Source organism: Gorilla gorilla, chromosome 16 (assembly GCF_029281585.2).
Source record: "Gorilla gorilla gorilla isolate KB3781 chromosome 16, NHGRI_mGorGor1-v2.1_pri, whole genome shotgun sequence".
In the NCBI taxonomy this organism is placed as follows: Eukaryota; Metazoa; Chordata; class Mammalia; order Primates; family Hominidae; genus Gorilla; species Gorilla gorilla.
Window position 1 is genome coordinate 49,999,576 of NC_073240.2, and position 18,859 is coordinate 50,018,434.

The following is an 18,859-nucleotide window of genomic DNA, read 5'->3' on the forward strand; positions in this document are numbered from 1 at the left end:
TTACAGGCTATTTTCTGTAACTTGTCGGCATGCTATATTCTTTTTTATTCTTTTTTCTTTTGTGTCCTCTCACTGTGTATTTTCAAATCCCCTGTCTTCAAGCTCACTAATTCTTTCTTCTACTTGATCAATTCTGCTATTGAGTGACTCTGATGCATTCTTCAGTATTTCAACTGAGTGTTTCACTCTAGAATTTCTGTTTGATTCTTTTAAATTATTTTAATGTATTTGTTAAATTTATCTGATAGGATTCTGAATTTTTTCTCTGTATTATCCTGAATTTTTTTTCTTTTTTTTTTTTTTTTTTTGAGATGGAGTCTCACTCTGTCGTCAGGCTGGAGTGCAGTGGTGCAATCTCAGCTCGCTGCAACCTCCGCCTCCCGGGTTCAAATGATTCTCCTGCCTCAACCTCCGAGTAGCTGGGACTACAGGTGTGCACCACCACACCCAGCTAATTTTTGTATTTTTAGTAGAGACAGGGTTTCACCATGTTGGCCAGGATGGTCTCGATCTCTTGACCTCATGATCCGCCCGCCTTGGCCTCCCAAAGTGCTGGGATTACAGGTGTGAGCCACTGCGCCTGGTCTATTATCCTGAATTTTGTTGAGCTTCCTCAAAACAGCTATTTTGAATTCTCTGTATAAAAGGTCACTTGTCCCTGCCACTCTGGGAATGGCCACTGGTGCCTCATTTAGTTGATTTGGTGATGTCATATTTTCCTTGATGGTCTTGATGCTTGTGGATGTTCACTGATGTCTGGACATTGAAGACTCAAGTATTATGGTAGTCTTTGCAGTCTGGATTTATTTGTATCCTTTTTGGGCAGGCTTTCTAGGTATTTGAAGGGAATTGAGTATTACGATATAAGTCTTTGGTCACTGCAGCTATATCTTTATTAGGGGGTACCCCACACCCAGTAACACTGTGTCTCTTGCCTTCTTGTAGAGGTACTGCCTTGGTGGTGTTGGGTAAGATCTGGGAGAATTCCCTGGATTTCCAGGCAGAGTCTTTAATTCTTTACCATCATTTTCCCCCAAAGAGAATTTCTTTCTCCATGCTGAGTTTCCTGGAGTTAGGGGATGGGAGACACAAGTAGACTTGTGGCCACTGTCACTGGGACTGCACTGGGTCAGACCCAAAGTTCACACAGCACTGGGTCTTGCCTGAGGCCTGCAGAAACCATGTCATGGTTACCACTGATGCTCTCTCAAGGCCCAAGCAGGTGGCAAACCCAGCCAGACTTGTGGCTTTCTCTTTAGGGTGATGAGCTCCCCCTAAGCCCAGGATTGGCCTCTGCTTCCCAAGTTTAAGCGATTCTCCTGCCTCAGCCTCCCGAGTAGCTAGGATTACAAGCATGTGCCACCATGCCCAGCTAATTTTGTATTTATACTAGATACGGGGTTTCTCCATGTTGGTCAGGCTGGTCTTGAACTCCCGCCCTCAGGTGATCCACCTGCCTTGGCTTCCCAAAATTCTTGGATTACAGGCATAAGCCACCATGCCTGGCTACATATTTGTTTTTCGTAAGGTCTTTTTAGCTAACTTGTCTATCTCCATAAGAAAAGCTTATTGGTATTTTTTGGGAGATTTAGTTGGATTTGTAAATTAACTTTGGGAGAACTACATCTTTATGATGTTGTATCATCTTATCCAAAACAGGGATATCTTTTCATTTCTTTTTTTTTAAATTTTATTTGAGATGGAGTCTCGCTCTGTCACCTGTGCTGGCGGCTAGAGTGCAAGTGGCACGATCTTGGCTCACTGCAACCTCCGCCTCCTGGGTTAGAGTGATTCTCCTGCCTCAGCCTCCGGAGTAGCTGGGATTACAGGTGCGTGCCACCATGCCGGGCTAATTTTTTGTATTTTTAGTAGAGATGGTGTTTCACTATGTTGGCAAGGCTGGTCTGGAACTCCTGACCTCGTGATCCACCCGCCTCGGCCTCCCAAAGTGCTGGGATTACAGGCATGAGCCACAGTGCCCAGCCCATTTCTTTAAGTCTATTTGTCTTTCAAGAATGTTTAAAAACTTTTCTTAAATAGATTTTGCACGTTTATTGAGTTTGTTTGTAAGTATTTAGTGTTTTTTGGTGCTAACATTAATTATATTTTCTTTACCATTCTAGTCTCTAATTGGTTTTTGTTTTTGCATATGAAGTCTACTGATTTCTGTATATTAATCTTACATCCTGTTACCTTAATGAATTCTTTTATTATTCAAGTTGGTTTTATCATTAATTCTCTGTGATTTTCCAGAAATTTATTACTGACATTATAAGGCTTTCTGGGGGAGCATGGCAGGTTGCCTAAGCTGGTCCAAAACTGGTTTGAAAGAGCAGGGAAAGGAGACTGACTTGGGGTTTTTATGGTGGTTAGAGGGTAGAGCCAGGGAGAGGATTTCTACATGTGGTTTGGCTGGTGGCAAAAGAGAGGGGCTTTTTTTTTTTTTTTTAATCCCTTTGCTTAATGTTAGGTAGAAAGGGGAAAGAGGGAGGGTTAAGGTCTAAAAGCTGGCAGTAGTCAAACATCAAAAATGGAATCAGACTATTATAGTTTCTGATATATTTGGATAGAGGTCTGCAAAGTCATTTCTTATTTAAAAAAAGTCTTCTGTTTAGTAGTATTTTCCCTTTGTTATTTTTTTATTTTGTACATTTGTGCTTTATCCCCCATATTATTAATTCATTAGCTAATGGCTTATTTTGTTAACTTTTTTCCTAAAACCGCAGGCTTTGAATTTTTAGGTCTGCTGTTTTTCTACTCCCCATATCATTACTTTCTGTTCTTATCTTTTTTGTGTCATTCTTTTTGTTTATTTTCTAGCTTATGGAGCTGAGAATTTAGTTTTCTATTATCATTTTTCATTTTTACTGCTAAAGTGTTTAGAGCTATGGAGTTTTCTGACTGCTTTAAATGTATCCCATATATTTTTTATGAGTAGAGCTTTTAATGTTATTATTTTTAGATTCTGTCTTTCACTTCATTTCCTCTTTCACCCAAGAGTTGTTTAAAAGACATTTAAGAAATTTGCAGGTAGGAAGACCTTTTTGTTATTTTTCTTGTTAATAATTTCTAGTTCTATTGCATTGAGTGTTGTTTGTATTATTTCTACTTTATGGAATTTACTAATGTTTCATTGTAACCAAATATATGATCAGTATTTGTGAATGTTCCATGTACTCTTGAGAAGTTATATTGCCTATTATCAGGGTAAAATGTTTGATATATGTATACATCCATAAAATTTACTTTATCAAGTTTATTGAGTCTTTTCTCTGTGTTTTTGGACTCCTTGATCTACTAAGGTGTCTTATAATCTCTTATTATTAATGTATTTCTACCTGTATTTCCTTACATTGCCTTGTAGTTTTGCCTTATACAAGTAATTACTGTTTCATTTGGGATATTTCTTAACTGCCATATCTTCATTTTGATTTGTGGCTCTCAGCATTAAGAAATATCCTTCTGGTAGGCTGAGGCAGGAGGATCACTTGAAGCCAGAAGTTTGAGACCAGCCTAGACAACATAGTGAGACTATGCCTCTACAAAAAATTAAAAAATATTTTAGCTAGGCATGGCAGCATGCCTCTGTAGTTCTGCTGAGGCTGAGACCGCAGGATTGCCTGAGCCCAGGAGTTCTAGGCTGCAGCGAGCCATGATCATGCCACTGCCCATTGAACTTTAGCCTGGGCAACAGAGCGAGTCCCTGTCTCTCACTCTCTAAAGAAAGGTATCCTTCTATGCACATTTAATGTGTAAGCTTAAATTCTACAATTTTGATCAGGATTACTACTTGTTTTCTTATTGTTTTCATTTGCCTATAATACCTTTGCTCATTTCTTGATATTTAGTCTTTCGGAATCACCTTGTTTTAGTTATGTGTCCAGTATACAGCATAATACATTCAGTCCTATTTTAGGAGCAAAATTGCAAATCTTTATGTTTTAATAGTTGAGGCTAATTCACATTTATTAATGTGACTAATATGTTTGATTTCAGTTCTGTCATATTATTTTATACAGGTTGAGTATCCCTTATCCAAAATGTTTGAGACTAGAAGTTTTTCAGATTTCAGATTTATTGGATTTTGGAATATTTACAGATACATAATGAGATATCTTGGGGATAGCACCCAAATCTAAACATGAAATTTATTTGTTTCATATACGCTTTATTCACATAGCATGAAGGTAGTTTTATACAATATTTTAAATAATTTTATTTATGAAAGTTTGTTAAATACTTAAATGTGGAATTTTCCACTTATAACGTCACGTCTGTGCTTAAAAAGCTTCAAATTTTGGAATGATTTGGATTTTGAAATTTTGAATTAGGGATGCTCAACCTGTAATTATATACTATGGTACATTTTATGTTTTTCTTTATCTACCAGATATTTTTCTTTTCTCCTTTAGTTTTGAAATTTCTGTGGTATTTAAGAAGATTTATATTTTTGTTTTATTGCTTACCTTTGTACTTATATTTTTAAAACACCCTTAGAAAATAGGGGAATATTTTCTTATTTAACTTCTACTATCTGCTTTGTCAGTTTTTTTTTTCCCAGTGGTGGCTGTTGAAAAGCACTAATATTTTATGTCATTCTATCTCAAATCCAGACAAATAACCTCAGTTGTTTCAACAAACTTCTCTATAAAATAGAAGAAGCTGGGCAGAGAGCAGCAAGATTTATCAACAGCATCATTAAAATTACCCAGTGCACTAACATTAGTAACTATCCTGACACAAGCTAAACACTTAATTACCTACCATCTCTCATTGCTTGTGATGTATTCTTTTTTGTTGTTGTTGTTGAGATGGAGTTTCGCTCTTGTTGCCCAGGCTGGAGTGCAATTGCGCGGCCTCTGCTCACTGCAACCTCCACCTGGGCCTGTAATCCCAGCTTGTGATGTATTCTTATTCACCTGCTACAGACTGGAAATGATATTGAACCCAGGAACTAAGATATAATCATAACTACCATTTATTAAACACATGCTTCATGCCAACGCTGGGCTGGACACTGTTCCAAATGACCTTATTAATCTTCCCAACAAATCTATGGGATACATGTTTCTATCCCATTTAAAGGTGAATGAGATTAATGAATTTCATCATGTGTAGAGAACAGTTTTAAGCCCAGGTCTACCTGACTGCACAGGCCCTGTTCTTTGTTTTTGTTTGTTTGTTTAATAATATCCTTGTATATACCTGTACTATAACTTAAAAAAAACATTGCTTTGTCAGTTTTTTTTGGTATCTTTTAACTTTTACCTCTTGCCTATTTAGTAATCAATGAGCTTATTCTACTTTCCTCTTTTTCTTTCCTACACTTCACGTTTTTTAATAGGTGGACTTTTTCTTTCTAGTAGTAGTTTTAGATTAATCTTAGTTTTGGTGGCTCCCTTCTTTTCTCTTTATTTTACTCAATTTTCCCTTCCTCCCCCTCTTCCCCTCCCCTCTCCCTCCCTCCCTCCTTCCCTCCCTCCCTCCCTTCCTTCCTTCCTTCCTCTTTCATTCTTTCCTTTTTTTTCAAAGACAAGGTCTCATGTTGCCCAGGCTAGAGTGCAGTGGCTACTCGCAGGCAGGATCTTGCCGTTGATCAGTGCGGCAGTTTTGACCTGCTCCATTTCCCTCCTAGGTTGGTTTACTCCTCCTTAGGCAACGTGATAATCCCTTGGCCCCCACAGGTCACCTTATTGAAGCCCAACTTAGTGCAGACATCTGGACAGCGTAGCGCACCACAGCCCAGAACTTCTAGGCTTAAGCGATCCTTCTGCCTTAGCCTCCAGAGTAGCTGGAACTACAGGCACACCTAGGGCGCCCGGCTTTTTTGCTTAATTTTTGTTTCACTATGTTTTATAGTTCACTAATGTTTTGTAGTTCACTATGGTCTTCTTTTCTCCCTTCTTTTTTCCCCCTATTATAGATAACTTAAAGTTTGGCATTTCGTCTTCTGGTTATACTGAAGACAAAGTTTTTGTATACTTTTATTTGTTCTTGTTTTGTTTTTTGAGGATATATAGAGAAAGATTTAGGCAACCGCATCTACCAGGTAGTCCAGTAGATGTATTTTGAGTGATATGCTAGCGATATCAGTTATTGTCTCCCTGCTGCAATCTTTTGTTCTCATCCACAACCTCTGCTGAAGCAGTAAACACAAGTGACCATATTTGTAACTAAAACAAGTGACCTTATTTGTACTAAATGACCTCACCCTTTGGCCACAGATGAATTTATCTTTCCTGTATAGATACAGGACCTAAACTCTGCCAAGCTGATTATATCTTTTGAGAATTTGAACGAAAGGACACAGAAACGTAATCAGTTAGTATAGGACGCTGGAGCTGTTAAGTCTTGTAGAGTCAAGGCCACAGTGTCATGAAAACTGAAGGTATGGAGGAGCAGAAACTAAGAGGTTCACAGAGGTAGGTGGAATGCAGAGTACTGAGCAGAGAGAAGTTTATAATGGTGTCTTTGGAGCAACAAGAGAATGAGGCAGGAAGAGAGCCAAAGAAACTGGTATAAACAGTTTCTGATGACTATTCAATTCCCAAGAGATGAGCTTGAATAACTTCCAACAATATTCAACATATTTTTCTATTATTTTATTACATTTTCTTGAGGTTTTTTGGGTGTGGGTCTCTGTTTCTTAATTAATTAATTTCCTGAATATATTAGGCTTTAATAAATGTTTATCATCCTGGTGTTATTACCCAGATACAATATGACGAGGGACTACAAATAATGAGGGCTATTCACAGAATTGACTTGAGATAATTTGAGAGTATCAAGTTATTAAATATATTACAAGAATTTTGGATCTGGAAGGGACCTATGAGGAATACCTAGTTCAAATTCTCAAATTTTAGAGAAGAGAGGCCAAGAGAAAATGATTTGCCGAACTTTGACATTGAATTAGAGGTCTCATTAGAATTAGAACTGTGGTTTCCTGATACCCAGTCTAGTTTTCATTTGACTACATGTTCTGAGTTAGACAGTATAACCCCCCAAATTCATATCTACTTGAAACTGCAGAATATGACCTTATTTGGACTAGCATCTTTGCAAATGTAATGAATTAAGATGAGGTCATACTCAGTTAGAGTGGATGGACTTTAATCCAATATGACTGGTGTCCTTACAAGAAGGAAAAACAGACAGAATGCCATGTGATGACATGGCAGAGATTAGAGTGATAAAGCTGTAAGCCAAGGAACACCAAGGATTGACGGCTGCTACCAGAAGGTAGAAAGAGGCAGGGAAGAAATGATTCTCCTCTACAGCTTTCAGAGGTACTACCGACCTCTGGTTTTAGACTTCTGGCTGCAGAATTGTGATTATAAATCTCTGTTGTGTTAAGCCATCCAGTTTATAGTTCTTCGTTATGACAGCCTTAGGAAACCAAATATACTACCGCATGGTACACTTTTAATGTAAAGAGATTCTTCCCTGAATGTCACCAAAAAAGTATACAGAAACTACATTCTTCAAAAGGGAAGAAAATAGCTTTTTCTGTTGGGTATATCAATCTTAACTTTTAAATTCTTCAGTGTGCTTAGCTATACTTTTGTGCCATTTAGAGATTACAGTATTGTTCATCTTGGGATTTTCAAGGAAGTATGTCACTAGGAAATTTTGCTTTTATTCTTTTAAGGAATAATTAATGGTGGCAGGCATATGGAGTGTGTGTGTGTGTGTGTGTGTGTGTGTGTGTGTGTGTGTGTTATCTTACGGATTTTCTGTTATATGATATTCTGAAATATTGTACTTTTATTTTCAGGTTACTGAAGCTAAAGGAGATGTTTAACTCCAAGTTTGGATCTATTCCCAAGTTTTATGTTCGAGCACCAGGAAGAGTCAACATAATAGGTATTTCAAAAGTTCCTTCTCTTAATTTTTTTCTTCATCCTTTGGTAAGATCTAAATTTTTAAAAATATATTTCTTTCTTAATTTTTCCCAAAATAGAATATTTCACATGTATCTACTATTAGTAAGATGTGCCTTTGCATAAGGAACACACTTTACTTTTATCTTTCCCAATCCATGTTATTAGTATTGTTCATTTGTTTTTTAAATGTATTAATTTGTTGAAACCAAGTTGTTAATATTGTTTTCATAAAAAATGAAAATATTTTTCTAGGCCACAGGTTAAAATTTTAGACTGTGGTAAGTAGTTTTGATGGTTTTATATTTACTCACTGGGTTAGAGGAGCACAGGGAAACCTTAAAATTCCTTGCTACTAAAAGTGTGGTCCAGAATTTGCAGGCCTTCTAGATGAATTTATCTTTCCTTTTGTTTATCCTGTGAAGTACTTTGAATTTTACTACCTTTTAGTGGTAAATAACACAACCTTTCAACATTTTGTTTACTATCATTTTATCAATGTCCCTATATATAATAATTGACATAGTTGTACTTAGACTACATACCATTTTTATCTTTTTTTCATTTAATGTATCATAAATATTTCCATGTATCTATTTCCATTTTCTGCTGGTATAACAGAATTCCACAGATGGGGTAATTTATCAACAATAGAAGTTTATTTGGCTCGTGATTCTGGAGGCAGAGAAGTTCAATATCATGGTACTCACATCTGGTGATGGCCTTCTTATTGTGTTATTCTCTTTTTTTTCTGAGATGGAGTTTTGCTCTTATTGCCCAGGCTGGTGTGCAATGGTGCAATCTTGGCTAACCGCAACCTCTGCCTCCCAGATTCAAGTGATTCTCCTGCCTCAGCCTCCCGAGTAGCTGGGATTACAGGCATGTGCCACCATGCCTGGCTAATTTTTTGTATTTTTAGTAGAGACAGGGTTTCTCCATGTTGGTCAGGCTGGTCTCGAACTCCCGAACTCAGGTGATCCGCCTGCCTCAGCCTCCCAAAGTGCTGGGATTACAGGCGTGAGCCACCGTGCCTGGCCTTCTTATTGAGTTATTCTATGGTGGAAGGGCAAGAGGGCAAGAGATCATGCAAGACATAGAAAGGATGTGTGCTGAACTTCATCCTTTGATCAGGAACCCACTCCTGAGGTCACTAACCCACTCCGGAGATAGTGGCATTAATCTGTTCCTGAGGGGAGAGCTCTCATGATCTGATCACCTCTTAAAGGTCCCACCTCTTAGTACTGTCACAATGGCAATTAAATTTCAGCATGAGTTTTGGAGGAGACATTCAAACCACAGCACTGTGGTTCTGTATAGTGCTCATAATTATTTTAATGACTTGATGATAGCTTACTAAATTAATATAATTTATTTAACAATTTTCTCTTTTTGTTTATACTATTATAGCAGGTAATTTCATAAAAAGGATACCTTAGTTTCATTTTATCATTTTATTATTTCCAATGAGTATTACTCTTTTGGTTTGTTTTCAAGGATGGAAACTAGAAGTTGTAGAATAGAGGATGTACTCCCTTTCGTAAGATTTAGTAAGTTGCTCATTTTCCACAAAAAGATACTGAACTTACAAGTACAGGCTTGTAAAGGTCCCTGACTTAATGATGGCTCAACTTATGACTGTTTTGATTTTTTTTTTTTTTTTTTTGAGATGGAGTTTTGTTCTGTCACCCAGGCTGCAGTACAGTGGCTCCATCTCGGCTCACTGCAACCTCTGCCTCCTGGGTTCGAGTGGTTCTCCTGCCTCAGCCTCCCAAGTAGCTGGGACTATAGGTGTGCACCACCACACCTGATTAATTTTTGTATTTTTAGTAGAGATGGGATCTCATCATATTGGCCCGACTGGTCTCGAACTCCTGACCTCAAGTGATCCACCTGCCTTGGCCTCCCAAAGTGCTGAGATTACAGGCATGAACCTCCACACCTGGCCTCTTGTGTTTGTTAACTGACCTCTCCCTACCTGCCCTTCCTGCCCTCACTACATGTTATCCTTCCCAGCCTCTAGTAACCATTAATTTATCCTCTATTTTTATGAGATCAACTCTTTTAGCTTCCATATATGAGTGAGAACATGAGGTATGTATCTTTCTGTGCCTGACTTATTTCACTTAACATAATGTCCTCTAAGCTCATCCATGTTGCTGTGAATAACAGGATTTCACTCTTTTAGGTGGCTGAATAGTATTTCATTGCACTCATACACCACATTTTAAAAATCCATTCATCTGTGAATGGACATTTATGTTGATTCTGTATCTTGACTATTGTGAATAGTTTTGCAATAAACAAGAGAGCCACATATCTCTTTGACATACCGATGTCCTTTTCTTTGGATATATACCTAGTAATGGGATTGCTGGATCATATGGTGGTTCTATTTTTAGTTTTTTGAGGAGCCTTCATACTGTTTTCCATATGGCTATACTAATTTACTTTCCCACCAACAGTGTAGAAGAATTCTTATTTCTCTGCATTCTCTCTAACACTTATTATTTTTTGTCTTTTTGATAATAGTCATCCTAACTGAAGTGAGATAATATCTCCTGGTGGTTTTGATTTGCATTTTCCTGATTATTAGTGATGTTGAGCATTTTTCTATGATTGTAAGTCATTTGTATGTCTTCTTTTTAGAAATGTCTATTTAGATCATTTGCCAATTTTTATTTTATTTTATTTTATTAATTTATTTATTTTGAGACAGAGTCTCTCTCTGTTGCCCAGGCTGGAGTGCAGCGGCACGATCTGCAACCTCCACCTCCTGGGTTCGAGCAATTCTCCTGCCTCGGCCTCCTGAGTAGCTGGGACTACAGGCACGTGCCACCATGCCCAGCTAATTTTTGTATTGTTAGTAGAGATGGGGTTTCACCATGTTGGCCAGGATGGTCTTGAACTCCTGACCTCAGATGATCTGCCCACCTTGGCCTCCCAAAGTGCTGGGATTACAGGTGTGAGCCACCACCCCCAGACCATTTGCCAATTTTTTAATTGGAATATTTGTTTTACTACTGTTAAGTTTTTTATATATTCTGGAGATTAATTCCTTGTTCGGTGAATAGTTTACAAATATTTTATCCCTTTCAACAGGTTGTCTCTTCACTCTATTGGAAGGTTTCCTTTGCTGTGCAGAAGCTTTTTAGTTTGATATAATTTCGTTTGTCTATTTTTGTTTCTTTGCCTGTGCTTTTATAGTCTTATTCATAAAATCTTTGCCTAGACCAATGTCTTGAAGTGTTTCCTTTATGTTTTCTTCTAGTAGTTTCATAGTTTCAGTTCTGATGTTTAAGTCTTTAATCCATTTTAAATTCATTTTTATAAATGGTGAGATATTGGGGCCTATTTTTATTCTTTTGCATATGGATATCTAGTTTTTCCATCACCATTTATTAAACAGATTGTCCTTTTCCCTATGAATGAAAGTAACTTTGTTGAAAATCATTTGGCCTTGGCCAGGCATGGTGGCTCACACTTGTAATCCCAGCACTTTAGGAAGCCGAGGAGGGTGGATCACTTGAGGTCAGGAGTTTGAAAGCAGCCTGGCCAACATGATGAAACCTCGTCTCTGCTAAAAATACAAAAATTAGCTGGGTGTGGTGGCACACACCTGTAATCCCAGCTACGCAGGGGGCTGAGGCACGAGAATCTCTTGAATCTGGGAGGCGGAGGCTGCAGTGAGCCGAGATCAAACCACTACTGCACTCCAGCAGGATTCTGTCTCAAAAAAAAAAAAAAAAAAAGAAAATCAGTTGGCCGTAAATACATGGATTTAGCTCTGGGTTCTCTATTCTGTTCTATTGGTCTGTATGTCTGTTTTTACTCCAAAACCACAGTATTACTGTAGCTTTGTAGTATATTTGAAGTCAGATAGTGTGATGCCTCCAGCTTTTCTTTTCTTCTTCTTCTTTTTTTTTTTTGGCTCAGGATTGCTTTGGTTATTTGGGGTCTTTTGTGGTTCCATACAAATTTTAGAATTTTTTTTTTTATTTCTGTGAAGAATGTCATAGGTATTATATGAGGAATTGCATTGAATCTGTAGTAGTATGGTCATTTTAACAATATTAATTCTTCCAGTCCAAGAATGTGGGATGTCTTTCCATTTTTTTGTATCCTCTTCAATTTCTTTCATCAGTGTTTTATTGTTTTCATTGTACGGGTCTTTTATCACCTTGGTTAAATTTATTCCTAGATATTCATTTTTTTTAGCTATTTCAAATGGGATTGCTTGCTTGATTTCTTTTTCAGGTAGTCTGTTATTGGTGTATAGAAACACTAGTGATTTTTAAAATTTTTTCAAAGTACTTTTATTTATTATTTTAAAATCTTATTTTTCCATAAGTTATTGGGGTATAGGTGGTATTTGGTTACATGAATACGTTTTTTAGTGGTGATTTGTGAGATTTTGGTGTACCCGTCACCCAAGCAGCATACACTGCACTGTATTTGTAGTCTTCTATCCCGCGCTCCCCTCCCACTCTTCCTCGCAAGTCCCCGATGTCCATTACCTAATTCTTATGCTTTTGCATCCTCATAGTTTAGCCCCCACATATCAGTGAGAACATACGATGTTTGGTTTTCCATTTCTGAGTTGTTTAACTTAGAATAATAGTCTCCAGTCTCATCCAGGTCACTGCAAATACTGTTAATTCATTCCTTTTTATGGCTGCATAGTATTCCATTGTATATATACCACAGTTTCTTTATCCACTCGTTGATTGATGGGCATTTGGGTTGGTTCCACGATTGGGTTGGTTCCATAATACCAATGACATACAGTGGCAATTGTGAATTGTGCCACTATAAACATGCGCGTGCACGTATCTTTTTCAAATAATGACTTCTTTTCCTCTGAGTAGATACCCATTAGTGGGATTGCTGGAGCAAATGGTAGTTCTACTTTTAGTTCTTTAAGGAATCTCCACACTGTTTTCCATAGCAGCTGTACTACTTTACATTCCCAACAGCAGTGTAGAAGTGTTCCCTGTTCACCACATCCACACCAACATCTACTCTTTTTTGATTTTTTGATTATGGCCATTCTTGCAGGAGTGAGGTGGTATCACATTGTGGTTTTGATTTGCATTTCCCTGATCATTAGTGATGTTGAGCATTTTTCCATATGTTTGTTGGCCATTTCTATATCTTCCTTTGAGAATTGTCTATTCGTGTCCTTAGCCCACTCTTTGAATGGGATGGTTTGTTTTTTTCTTACTGATTTGTTTGAGTTCGTTGTAGATTCTGGACATTAGTCCTTTGTCAGATGTATAGATTGTGAAGATTTTCTCCAACTCTGTAGGTTGTCTTTTTACTCTGCTGACTGTTCCTTTTGCCATGCAAAAGCCCTTTAGTTTAATTAGGTCCCAGCTGTTTATCTTTGCTTTTATTGCATTTGCTTTTGGGTTCTTGGTCATGAAATCCTTGCCTAAGCCAATGTCTAGAAGGGTTTTTCCAATGTTATCTGCTAGAATTTTTTTAGTTTCATATCTTAGGTTTAAGTTCTTAATCCATTTTGAGTTGATTTTTGTATAAGGTGAGAGATGGGGATCCAGTTTCATTCTCCCACATGTGGCTAGCCAATTATCCCCGCACAATTTGTTGAAAAGGGTGTCCTTTCCCCACTTTTTGATTTTGTTTGCTTTGTTGAAGATCAGTTGGCTATAAGTATTTGGGTTTATTTGTGGGTTCTCTATTTCGTTCCATTGGTCTACGTGCCTATTTTTATACTAGTACCACGCTGTTTTGGTTGACTATGGCCTAATGGTATAGTTTGAAATCAGGTAGTGTGATGCCTCCAGATTTGTTTCTTTTTGCTTAGTCTTGTTTTTGCTATGCAGGCTCTTTTTTGGTTCCATATGAATTTTTTTTTAATTAATTTATTTATTATTATTATACTTTTTTAGGGTACATGTGCACAATGTGCAGGTTAGTTACATATGTATGGTTCCATATGAATTTTATAATTGTTTTTTCTAAGTCTGTGAAGAATGATGGTGGTATTTTGATGGGGATTGCATTGAATTTGTAGATTGCTTTTGGCAGTATGGTCATTTTCACAATATTGATTCTACCCATCCATGAGCATGGGATGTGTTTCCATTTGTTTGTGTTGTCTGTGATTTCTTTCAGCAGTGTTTTGTAGTTTTCCTTGTAGAGGTCTTTTGACTCCTTTGTTAGGTATATTCCTGAGTATTTTATTATATATTTTATTTATTTATTTTTTTGCAGCTATTGTAAAAGGGGTTGAGTTCTTCATTTGATTCTCTGGTCGCTGTTGGTATATAGAAGAGCTATATTTGTGTACATTAATCTTGTATCTGGAAACTTTGCTGAATTCTTTTATCAGTTCCAGGAGCTTTCTGAAGGAGTCCATAGGGTTTTCAAGGTAAACGATCGTATCATCAGCAAGAAGTGACAATTTGACTTCCTGTTTACCAATTTGAATGCCCTATATTTCTTTCTCTTGTCTGATTGCTCTGGCTAGGACCTCCAGTACCATGTTGAAAAGGAGTGGTGAGAGTGGGCATCTTAGTCTTGTCCTAGTTCTCAGAGGGAATGCTTTCAACTTTACCTCATTCAATATTATGTTGGCTGTGGGTCTGTCATAGATGGCTTTTATTACATTAAGGTATGTCCCTTTTGTGCCAATTTTGCTGAGAGTCTTAATCATAAAGCTTGCTGGATTTTGTCGAATGCTTTTTCTGCATCTATTGAGATGATCATGTGATTTTTGTTTTCAATTCTGTTTATGTGGTGTATCACATTTATAGACTTGCCTATGTTAAACCATCCCTGCATCCCTGGTATGAAACCCACTTGATCATGGTAGATTAACTTTTTGATATGTTGTTGGATTTGGTTAGCTGGGATTTTGTTAAGGATTTTAGCATCTATGTTCATCAAGGATATTGAACTGTAGTTTTCTTTCTTGGTTATGTCCTTTCCTGGTTTTGATATTAGGGTGATGCTGGCTTCATAAAATGAATTCGTAAAATGAATTCGGAAAGGTTCCTTCTTTCTCTATCTTGTGGAATACTGTGAAAAGGATTGGTTTCAATTCTTCTTTGAATGTCTGATAGAGTTCTGCTGTGAATCTGTCTGGTCTTATACTTTTTTTTTGTTGGTAATTTTTAAATTACCATTTAAATCTCGCTGCTTGTGATTGGTCTGTTCAGGGTATCTAATTCTTCCTGATTTAAGCTAGGAGGGTTGTATTTTTCCAGGAATTTATCCATCTATTCTAGGTTTTCTAGTTTACTCATGTAAAGGTGTTCATAGTAGCCTTGAATGATCTTTTGTATTTCAGTGGTATCAATTGTAATATCTCCTCTTTTGTTTCTTAGTGAGGTTATTTGGATTTTCTCTCTTCTTTTCTTGGGTTAATCTTTTTAATGGTCTATCAATTTTCTTTTATTTTTTTGAGACAGAGTCTCGCTTTTGTCACCCAGGCTGGAGTGCAGTGGTGTGATCTCAGCTCACTGCAATGTCCACCACCCAGGTTCAAGCTTCTCCTGCCTCAGCCTCCTGAGTAGCTAGGATTACAGGCACCCACCACCATGCCCAGCTAATTTTTGTACTTTTAGTAGAGACGAGATTTCGCCATGTTGGTCAGGCTGGTCTTGAACTCCTGACCTCAGGTGATCCACCCGCCTCAGCCTCCCAAAGTGCTGGGATTACAGGCGTGAGTCACTGCGCCGGCCCAATTTTATCTTTTCAAAGGCCCATCTTTTTGTTTCATTTACCTTTTGTATTTTGTTTGTTTGTTTGTTTCAATTTCATTTAGTTCTGCTCTGATCTTGGTTATTTCCTTTCTTCTGCTGTGTTTGGGTTTAGTTTGTTCTTGTTTCTTTAGTTTGTTGAGGTGTGACCTTAGATTGTCTGTTTGTGCTCTTTCAGACTTTTTGATGTAGGTGTTTAGGGCTATGAACTTTCCTCTTAGCACTGCCTTAGCTGTATCCCAGAGGTTTTGATAGGTTGTGTCATTATTGTCATTCAGTTCAAAGAAGTTTTAAATTTCCATCTTGATCTCATTTTTGACTCAATGCTCATTTAGGAGCAGGTTATTTAATTTCCATGTATTTGCATGGTTTTGAAGGTTCCTTTTATAGTTGATTTCCAGTTTTATTTCATTGTAGTTTGAGAGAGTGCTTGATATAATTTCAATTTTCTTAAATTTATTAAGGCTTGTTTTGTGGCCCATCACGTGGTCTATCTTGGAGAAAATTCCATGCCTTGTTGAAAAGGATGTGTTTTCTGTGGTTGTTGGATGAAATGCTCTGTGTTAAGTCCATTTGTTCCAAGGTATAGTTTAAATCCATTGTTTCTTTGTTGACTTTCTGTCTTGATGACCTGTCTAGTGCTGTCAGTGGAGTATTGAAGTCCCCCACTATTATTGTGTTGCTGTCTATCTCATTTCTTAGTTCTATTAGTAATTGTTTTATAAATTTGAGAGCTCTAGTGTTAGGTGCATATATCTTTAGGATTGTGATATTTTCCTGTTGGACAAAGCCTTTTTACCATTGTATAATATCCCTCTTTGTCTCTTTTAACTGCTCTTGCTTTGAAGTTTGTTTTGTCTGATATAAGAATAGCTACCCCTGCTTGCTTTGGTGTCCATTTGCATGAAATGCCTTTTTCTACCCCTTTACTTTAAGTTTATGTGAGTCCTTATGTATTAGGTGAGTCTCCTGAAGGCAGCAGATGGTTGGTTAGTCCTTATCCTTTTTGCGGTTCTCTATCTTTTAAGTGGAGCATTTGGGCCATTTACATTGAATGAAACACTAGCTATTTTTAATACTGATTTTGTATCTTGCGACTTTACTGAATTTATCAGCTGTAAAAGCTTTTTGTGGTCTTTAGGTTTTTCTACGTATAAGATCATGTTGTGTACAAGTAGAGACCATCTGACTTCCTCCTTTCCAATTTGGATGCCCTTTACATTTTTCTCTTGCCTGATTGCTCTGGCTCAGACTTCCAGTACTATTTTGAATAAGAGTGGTGAAATTGGGTATGCTTGTCTTGTTCTAGTGCTTAGACAAAAAGCTTTCCATTTTTCCTCATTTGGTATGACATTAGCTATGGGTTTGTCATATATGGCCTTTATTGTGTATTGAGACATGTTCCTTCTGTACCTAGTATGTTAAGAGTTTTTATCATGAAAGAATGTTGAATTTTATCAAATGCTTTTTCTGAATTGATTGTAAAGATTATATGGGTTTTGTCCTTCATTCTGTTGATGTGATATATCGTATTTTTGGATTTGTGTATGTTGAACCCCTTCCTTGCATTTCTAGGATTAATCCCACTTGATCATGGTATATAATCTTTTTATGGGCTCTTGGGTTCATTTTGCCAACATTTTATTGAGGATTTTTGATTATATGTTCAACTGAGATATTGTCCTGTAGTTTTCTTTTTCTGTTGTGTCCTTGTTCAGTTTTGGTATCAGAATAATGCTGGCCTCATAGAATAGTTTCAAAGAATTCCCTGCCTTTCAATTTTTTTGCAAGTCTGGAAAGAATTGGTGTTAGTTCTTCTTTAAAGGTTTGGTAGAATTCATGGGTGAAGCCCTCTGGTCCTGAGCATTTCTTCGTTGGGAGACTTTTTACTGTTGCTTCAATCTTGTTACTTGTTATTGGTGCGTTCAGGTTTTCTATTTCTACCTGGTTCGATCTTCTTAGGTTTTATGTGTCCAGGAAGTTATGCATGTCCTTTAGGTTTTGCAATTTGTTGGCATAATAGTTGTTCACAATAGGCTTTAATGATCCTTTGTATTTTGTGGTGTCACTTGTAATGTCTCCTTTTCTGTTTTTTTAATTTTATTTATTTGTATGTTCTCTTTTTCTCAGTCTAGCTAAAGATTTGCTATTATGTTTACCTTTTCATTTCATTAATTTTTGTCTCAAATTTACTTCTGCTCCGATCTTTATTATTCCTTTCCTTCTACTAATTTTGGATTTGGATTGTTTTTGCTAGAGATGTACCATTAGGTTGTTTATATGCAAAATTTCTACCTTTTTTTAGTGGCTGAGGATTTATTTTATTTTATTTTATTATTATTACTTTTTTGAGATGGAGTTTTGCTCTTGTTGCCCAAGCTGGAGTGCAATGGTGCGATCTTAGCTCACTGCAATGTCTGCCTCCCAGATTCAAGTGATTTTCCTGCCTTAGCCTCCCAAGTAGCTGGGATTACAGGCACCCACCACCATGCTTGGCTAATTTTTTGTATTTTTAGTAGAGACAGGGTTTCACCACGAAGGCCAGGCTGGTCGCGAACTCCTGACCTCAGGTGATCCACCTGCCTCGGCCTCCCAGAGTGTTAGGATTACAGGCGTGAGCCACCGTGCCTGGCCTATTTTATTTTATTTTTAACTTTTGAGATGTAGTCTCGCCCTGTTGCCCAGGCTGGAGTGTAGTGGCACGATCTTGGCTCACTGCAACCTGCACTTCCTGGACTCAAGTGATTCTTGTGCTTCAGCGTCCTGAGTAGCTGGGATTACAGGCATGTGCCACCATGCCTGGCTAATTTTTGTATTTTTATTAGAGACGGGGTTTCCCAATGTTGGCCGTCACACACACACACACACCCACACCCACACCCACACCCACACCCACACACACACACACACATACACGGCCTTTTCATTTCTACCACATGGCTGGGCTTCAAATTTTTCAAACTTCTTCACTCTGCTTCCCTTTTAAATTTAAATTCCAGTTTCAGGTCATTTCTTTGCTTATGCATAAGAGCATAGGTTGTTAGAAGCAGCCAGACTACATCTTGAATGCTTTGCTGCTTAGAAATTTTTTTCACCAGATATCATCACTCTCAAGTTCAAAGTTCCACAGGTCCCCAGAGCAGGGGCACAATGCCTCCAGACTCTTTACTAAAGCATAACAAAAGTGACCTTTACTCTAGTTGTCAAAAAGTTTTGTATTTTCATCTGAGACCTCTTTAGCTGGGACTTCAT

The 18,859-nt window shown here is 37.5% G+C and overlaps 1 protein-coding gene across 10 annotated transcripts in view; it reads left to right on the forward strand.

Annotated features, from left to right (window-relative positions):
* The window catches only part of GALK2 (galactokinase 2), a 166,243-nt gene that overhangs the window by 30,616 nt on the left and 116,768 nt on the right, over nucleotides 1-18,859 (forward strand). For all 10 annotated transcript variants that reach the window (XR_010131176.1, XM_019010860.4, XM_063698986.1 and 7 more), the window contains one exon: nucleotides 7,778-7,866. Coding sequence is in view for 9 of the 10 variants with exons in the window: in XM_019010860.4 (XP_018866405.2) it covers nucleotides 7,778-7,866 (89 nt within the window). In the remaining variant the exon portion in view is untranslated. The remainder of the gene's footprint in view (nucleotides 1-7,777; nucleotides 7,867-18,859) is intronic.